General features: G+C 50.9%; 1 protein-coding gene across 1 annotated transcript; it reads left to right on the top strand.

Moving 5' to 3' along the window:
- The first annotated feature begins 3,985 nt into the window (after window positions 1–3,985).
- LOC109772271 (protease Do-like 1, chloroplastic) lies at window positions 3,986–7,340 on the top strand. The gene is made up of 8 exons (XM_020330959.4): window positions 3,986–4,486; window positions 4,598–4,720; window positions 5,288–5,459; window positions 5,921–5,958; window positions 6,068–6,266; window positions 6,368–6,520; window positions 6,905–7,039; window positions 7,122–7,340. The coding sequence occupies exons 1-8, from the start codon at window positions 4,095–4,097 to the stop codon at window positions 7,197–7,199; spliced, it is 1,290 nt and encodes a 429-aa protein (XP_020186548.1). The 5' UTR covers window positions 3,986–4,094; the 3' UTR covers window positions 7,200–7,340.
- The last annotated feature ends 416 nt before the right edge of the window (window positions 7,341–7,756 follow it).

Raw genomic sequence — 7,756 nt, 5'->3', positions numbered from 1 at the left:
CCACTGGTCAACAACCACGATAATAGCCAAGTACTCTTTCTCGTAAGTGGACAAACCCTGGTAGCGCGTGCTGAGGGCCTTGCTCATGAACGCGATCGGATGCCCTTGCTGCTGTAAGATGGCCCCAATGCCGCGGTCGCTTGCGTCAGTCTCGATTGTGAACGGCTGCTGAAAGTTGGGCAGCGCGAGAACTGGTGCGCAGACTAACTGTTGCTTGAGCACTTGGAAAGCAGTCTCTGTGGTAGAAGTCCACATGAATGGGACCCCCTTTTTGAGCAGATTGAACAGTGGGCGGGCTATGACCCCGAAGTTCCTGACGAATCGACGGTAATAACCTACAAGTCCCAAGAAACTGCGCACCCCTTTGACGTCAGTGGGTGTCGCCCAATTCGTTACCGCTGTAATCTTGGACGGATCCGTGGAGACACCGTGCACACTGATGGTGTGGCCAAGGTACGATATCTGTTGCTGTCCAAAGGCGCACTTGCTGAACTTAACTTTCCAGTTGTCTCTGCGAAGGAGCGTGAGTACTTGGCGCAAGTGCTCGACATGTTCTTGGAGTGATTTGCTGAAGATGAGGATGTCATCGAAGAATGACAGCACACAGACACGGTTGAGCGGCTTGAGCGTTGTCGTGATAGCTCCAATGAAAGTGGCCGGGGCTCCTGCAAGCCCGAATGAGACAACTTTGAATTCGAAGTGGCCTTGGTGGGTTTGAAAGGCAGTCTTGTACTCTTCGCCAGGAGCCAACCGAATTTGGTGATAGCCTGCACGGAGATCCAACTTAGAAAACCAGGCTGCGCCGTGGAGTTCGTCGAGAAGCTCTTCGATGATGGGGACAGGGTACTTGGCGATCATGGTGAGGGCATTGATATGCCTGTAATCGACGCACAAGCGCCATGTCCCGTCCTTCTTCTTAACAAGGATGACTGGCGACGAGAACGGGCTGGTGCTTCTCTGAATGATCCCAGAACGGAGCAGTTCTTCCACTTGTGTTTCAATTTCGAACTTGAGCTCCGGTTTGTGAACTTGTATGTTCACGGGCTGTGCGCCGGGTATGAGGGGAATCCTGTGATCACAGTCGCGCCGAGGTGGCAGACCCGTGGGCTCGGCGAAGACGTCAGTGAAGTCGTCGAGAACTTGCTGAATACATGCCGGGGTTGGTGCAGACGGCTCTGTTGCTGGCGCGACAACACAGAGATGGACGATGTGCGATATTGCCCCTTTGCTGCATAGGCCTTGCAGTTGGATATTGTTGATAGTCGCGCACGCTGTTGATGCGGCATCATGCCTGACAAGGCGGAGAGGCCCGGCCGGTGTGGGAATTTCGATGAACCGTGCACGCCAGTCCACTGTCATGGGACTGTGCTCTTCGAGCCAGTCCATCCCCAGGATGGCGTCATAAGTACCCAGCGTGAGCAGCTTCATATCGGTGAAGAATTCTTGGCCTTGAGAGTACCAGGCGCAACTGGGTACAAATGATGTACACACCAGTTCGCTGCCGTCGGCGACTCGGACGCGCCCAGGTTGCGACAAGGGTTGGACCCCATGGAGGGACTCGGTGAATTTGGAGTCGAGGAAGGAGTTGGAACTGCCTGAGTCCACCAACATGAGCACCTCGCGGCCTTGACTCCACACGCGTAATTGGAATGCTTTTGCTGAAACTCCTCCTGTCACGGCCGATATGGAGATCGCCATAACGGTGTCGTCGGTGTTGCTCGTCGCTGGAATTTGAGTGTCGATGAAGTTGTCGATGCCAAATAGATCAAGCAATTCTTCGACGACGTGTAGTTGTACAGAGGTAGGGCACACATGATCGTGCCCCCACTTTTCGCCACACTTGAAACAGAGGCCGCGGGCTTGTCTGTAGTCGCGGAGTGTCTTGAGCTTGGACGCCTCGGCTCGTGCGGCGTCCGTGCCGCGGCGGTCGGTGGCGACCGCGGGCGCGGTGTGACGCGCCGGTGGTGGTGGTTGAGGCAGCGGTAGCGGTACCCCTGGCCGCAGTGCTGCTTCTGGCGGTCGTGGAAGCGTACCAAATGCGCCGTCAGCCACCTCCTCCTGAAGCAGAGCCAGGGCGCAGGCCGTGTCCAGGTCGGGTGGTCGCTACACCATAACCACCGCTCGGATGTCGTGCCTCAGTCCCTCAACAAAACGAGTGAGAAAATAGTAAGGATGCATCGAATCAGAATAAGAATTCAGATGATTGGTGATCAACTCGAATTTCTCTATATAATCAGCTACAGATGTGGTTTGGCGAATGGTGTAGAACTGGCGTATGAGCATCTGATGACGGTCACGGCCAAAACGAGTGCTCAAGAGGGTAGTGAAGGAATCCCAATTGAATTCGCCTAGACGCTTTTGGATCGATTGCAACCACACGGCCGCTGATCCAGTGAAATTGAGTGCTGCCATAGGCACCCAGAAGGTTGGTGTGATTCCGAACATGGTAAAGTACTGCTCGCATAAGGTTTACCACAAGTTCGGGTTCTCGCCCGAAAATTGGGGAAAAACTATGGATGGATGTGCCTGACCGAGACCGGTGAGCATCTGGCTGGCGTGGCCGAACGGTGACAGCAGAACTGGAGTGACGGGATCGGTGGGCGTACCGTTAGCCGGGAGCGGCGGCGGCGTCGCTGGGAGCGCCGCCGATGGCCCCCGTTTGATCTGGAAATCGCCGTGGCCATCGGGCCCTCGTGGATTGATCACCGCATCAGCGCCTTCAGGCATCGGATCCGCCTCGGGTCGGGTTGGTGGAGGCGCTTTTGCTCGTTGCAGAGCGGTGACGGCATCGCCCAGATCCGCCACTCGGCGCTCAAGATCGGGGCGCCACGCGAGTAGGTCGTCGATCTTCGTCGACGTAGATTGCTGGGTCTTGGTCAGGCCATCGATGGCGGCTTCGATCTTGGTCTCGAAACGGGTGAGGAAGGCCGAAACGCTCGGATCCATGGCCTCGCGTGCTTGTCGCAGGCCTCTCGTCTCGATGAGGTGAGCCAGAGTGGATGGAGTAGTGGTAGGATTTGGTCTCTGATACCAGATGTGAGGGACGAAGGGGATCGATCTATATTGCTCTCTGAAGTAGTAGCTAATACAATTCGATTACAGTGGGAGCGGTGCTCTCGAATGGGGAAGAACAGAGTAGTGCTAGGGTTCGTAAGGAAAGTGGTAGCCGCCGTCGTCCTTGATCCACTGGATACCGGTCCTCTCCTAGCCGGCTGGTACTTGTAGCGAGGAGTTGGGCTTCAGTGCGTCCATTCCGGCCTGTTGGTACGCAAGTTGGGCTTCTTGGTTCTAACGGGCCGCTGGGCAGCGCGTTGGCTAGAGTGGCCGCTGCCCTGCGGGTCCTGCTTGTCAGGAGCGTTGACAGAGATTGTGCACAAATCAGTTCCCGATCGTGACCGGGTTGAATCTAGCAAAGTACTCCCTCCGTCCCACAATATAATTCTTTTTCTCATGCTATTTTTAGCTTGTAAAAATGTCTTATATTGTGGGATGGAGGAATATTTTTTTTCTTTAGAAAAATCTAGCAAAAGTATTACTCCCTCCGTTCCTAAATACTTGTCTTTTTAGGCATTTCAACAAGTGACTACATACGGAGTAAAATGAGTGAATCTACACTCTAAAATATGTCTATATACATCCGTATGTGATAGTCATTTGAAATGCCTAGAAAGACAAGTACTCCCTCCGTAAACTAATATAAGAGCGTTTAGAATACTAAAGTAGTGATCTAAACGCTTTTATATTAGTTTACAGAGGGAGTATTTAGGAACGGAAGGAGTAGAATGAGAGAACCTTGCATGGTTCTATGCAGATACATGAACCGTCGAGAGCCATCCCCTGTGGGCCTGGGCCACAATCGAAGCGAAACAAAACAAAACACGGAGGAGGGGGAGAGAACGGATCGGAAGCAACCCGAACCAAAACGAAGACGCCAGTGGCAGTACACACACTCGCTAGTCAACAAAAAAAAAAAAAGGTTTGACAATAAGCGCAGCACACGACCAACGAGAGCGCAGCGCGTCCACCCATCCCGATTCCACGGGAGCTCCAGCCCGCGGCTGCTGCTGCTCTCCCCGCTCTCCCCCCACTCCCAAATGGCCGCCGCGGCCACCGCCTGCTTCCTCTCCGGCCCCTCCCCGCTCGCCCGCCCGCTGTCGCGCCCGCGCCATTCCCTCAGGCGCCTCGCGCGCGCCGCGGCCGCCAGGCCCCCGGCCGGCCCCCTCGCGCTCCCGGCCTCGCCACGGAGGCTGCTGCGCGACCTGGTGCCGGGCCCCGTCGCCGAGGCCGCGCGGCGGGCGCTGGCGGCCGCCGCGGGGCCCCTGGTCGTGGCGCTCGCCTCCGCCGCGCTGGTCCTCGGGGACGCCGGGGCCGCGTCCGCGTTCGTCGTCGCCACGCCGCGGAAGCTGCAGGCCGACGAGCTCGCCACCGTGCGCCTCTTCAAGGACAACACCCCCTCCGTCGTCTACATCACCAACCTCGCCGTCAGGTACGCTTGGGCCGATCTCTCCCGATCCCTTCCCTTCCGTGGCTGTTTCCATTGCTCTGGCCTTGGCGCCTGACGCGAAGCTTGGGGCCTCTGTTTCGGTTCGGTGTGTAGGCAGGACGCCTTCACGCTGGACGTGCTCGAGGTGCCGCAGGGCTCCGGCTCCGGCTTCGTCTGGGACAAGCTCGGCCACATTGTCACCAACTTCCATGTCATCCGTGGCGCCTCGGACCTCAGGTTGGTTAACACTTGACAGAGCCGCTCGCTGCCGACATATTCTTCGGCAAAATTCAAATCACAGCATGCCCATTCTGCTAGAATCAATGGTTATCCACAGGTTCATTGAATGTTGTAATTGATGTGTTGCTGTAAGAACTCGTACGAGAGAACGAACGAATGAACACTAAACTGGGGAAATGAGAGTTGCAGAACTGCAAGTGGATATTGATAAGCATGGGCAATGTGGACGTGGTTGCCTAGTTTTAATAGCACAGTGAGCCGTTGACGCTCGCTGCTAACGACTCGTTATCATTTGGATTCATTGTGCGTAGCAAATTTGTCCAGATGTTTAGCCTGACACACAGACACAGTGACACATCTTTGAAGCTTTAGAGTGACCATATTTTGCATTCCCTCTTTCATAATTTCATCCAGTACTTGATGCTAGATCCGAGACTTCGATGCAGATGATGTCAATTTACTCAGATCTGCAGATAGTATGCTACCATCTTGTTGAATATTTATGATAGTGTTGCCTTGAATTGTATCATGGCGAAGTGAAATTACCGTTTTAGTTTTACGTAGGGTCACGCTTGCTGATCAGTCGGTGTATGAAGCGCAAGTTGTCGGATTTGACCAGGACAAGGATGTTGCAGTTTTGAGTATCGAAGCACCAAAGGATAAACTAAGACCTTTACCAGTTGGTGTGTCAGCAGACCTACTGGTTGGTCAGAAAGTGTATGCCATTGGAAACCCGGTGAGTGCTTCCTGCACCAATTTTTGTATGATTTATCTATACATGTCGGCTGATGTACAAGCTTGACACCAATCGTTGTTACTTGCATTTTGCATTCCTTGGTAATTTGTTTTCATTCCAATTCCCAAACCTGAGTTCAAATTTCAATAGGGCCAATTTGTTTCGGATCCTGATTATGTTGAGATGGCAATAGCATTGGAAATGATAATACACTACACAGCATCACAAACAAATAATAGCACAATTAACCATGACCAAGTGTCCAACCACGGGTATGCCAAACAGATTCTATGCTAAGCAATTATCTATGGCATATATATTTTGTAAATTTTCAGTATAGTTGATGGATGTAAGAGTTGATTTAAACACTTTAGTTAGTTGGCGCCCTCTTTCGATTATGTGCATATTTCTTTAAGCAACTATTGATTACTGTCTAACATTTGTAATTTATATATTTGCAGTTTGGCCTTGACCACACTCTTACGACAGGTGTTATCAGGTGTAGTATTAATGATTGGTTAAATTGACTCCATGTTGGGTGATTCTTTTTGCTCGATTGTTTGGTAAACTGAGACACTTTTCTGTTGCTCTCTGCTGACTTCTCCCAGTGGACTGCGAAGAGAAATTAGTTCAGCTGCAACTGGACGTCCTATACAGGATGTAATACAGACTGATGCTGCTATCAACCCTGGTAACAGCGGAGGCCCACTTCTTGATAGTTCTGGAAACCTGATAGGTGTAAATACTGCTATATACTCACCTTCAGGAGCATCATCTGGGGTCGGCTTCTCCATTCCAGTTGATACAGTATGTCACTCAGCTTAATTCATAATTTTGGATTTGTTCTGGGTCTTCTTTTCTTATAAATTTCTTGCTTATAACAAAGCATGTATTTCGACCATATTCAGGTTGGTGGTATTGTGGATCAGCTTATACAATTTGGGAAAGTGACGAGACCTATTTTGGGGATAAAATTTGCCCCTGACCAATCTGTGGAGCAGCTTGGATTGAGTGGAGTGCTTGTCTTGGATGCTCCCCCAAACGGGCCAGCTGGCAAAGCGGTACTGTCCGTCTATATTATACACATGTTTGATGCAAATTTAATGGAACTTTATTGGAAATGACGAAATATTTTTACAGTAGTCAAATTCTTATTTTGTTTCAGTTTCAGTTAACAATCTTTTTACACCTAGCATGAGAAAACCTTGTACTGTCACTCCAGTACATTATAGCATCTGCATGTTCTCATGTGCCTTCTCTGATTGTCGAAGCTAAGAATAGCTTAAGAAACAGAGCAGTAATTCATTTGATAAGAACCAACTTATGTGTAGAATAAACTTGTCTTTCCTGCTCCTTCCATATAATTGTAAAATGCATTTGTTAGACACGTTTCTGCGTACAGGACTTGTGCAGCTAAATATTTCTGCTTGCTATGTCGTATGCAGGGTCTGCAATCAACGAAACGGGATGCCTACGGACGACTTATCCTTGGGGACATAATTACTTCTGTTAATGGTACTAAGGTTGCGAATGGAAGCGACCTGTACCGTATCTTGGATCAGTGTAAAGTCGGAGAGACGGTAAGCTTTCACCCGTGTTCAACAGCAACTTTTTTTTTTGCCCTAGATGGCTGCTAAGGTGCTCGCTTCTGTTCTTTTAAAGGTGACCGTGGAAGTATTGCGCGGAGATAAGAAGGAGAAGATCGCTGTGGTCCTTGAACCAAAGCTCGACGAAACATAGTGAGTGGTGTCCTTCTCGGGTGTATTCTCACGTAGGTACAAGGTATTAGCATGTTCGCCTACCACGGAGCTCCTTGTACATAATTGATGTTTGTAAATTTTCTGGTGTAAAAAGAAAGGAAAGAAAAATATCATTTTGGTACATGATGTATCTGCTTACAGCTTACATATGCTACTCTTCTATACCACTATATAGTGTGACAATAACTTCACATGTCAGCCGTTAGATATGCTCCATCTATACCTGGCCATGGGAAACCCAGCCCGGCCCGGTCTTGCCCATGGGCTGGGCCTGGGCCTAGGTTTTGAGCCCAAATGACATGGCAGACCGGGCCTAGGCTTGACATATGTGCATTTTAGGGAAGAGGCCCAGCAGGCTTTTCCACTTAAGGCCCGGGCTTGGGTCTGAAATCTAGGGTAGACCGAGCAGGCCCGGGCCTAGGTTTTCTGCTACGGGCTTTTTTAGGCCCGGCCCGGCCTGAGTTATGGCCTCCATCCAATGGTTGAGAGTTGACAAGTCCAAACAGTATCGTCCATTGGAGAAAGTTTTCATGTCAG

This window comes from Aegilops tauschii, chromosome 1 (genome assembly GCF_002575655.3).
Source record: "Aegilops tauschii subsp. strangulata cultivar AL8/78 chromosome 1, Aet v6.0, whole genome shotgun sequence".
Classification (NCBI taxonomy): Eukaryota; Viridiplantae; Streptophyta; class Magnoliopsida; order Poales; family Poaceae; genus Aegilops; species Aegilops tauschii.
This window is presented reverse-complemented; position numbering and strand designations above follow the sequence as displayed.

What these genes read in the sequence shown, in the direction of transcription:
- LOC109772271 (XM_020330959.4), top strand. Translation starts at nt 4,095, where the DNA reads ATGGCCGCCGCGGCCACCGCCTGCTTCCTCTCCGGCCCCTCCCCGCTC. An exon ending in ATCACCAACCTCGCCGTCAG is followed by an intron (nt 4,487 to 4,597) that starts GTACGCTTGGGC and finishes TTCGGTGTGTAG; the next exon opens with GCAGGACGCCTTCACGCTGG. An exon ending in AGTGTAAAGTCGGAGAGACG is followed by an intron (nt 7,040 to 7,121) that starts GTAAGCTTTCAC and finishes GTTCTTTTAAAG; the next exon opens with GTGACCGTGGAAGTATTGCG.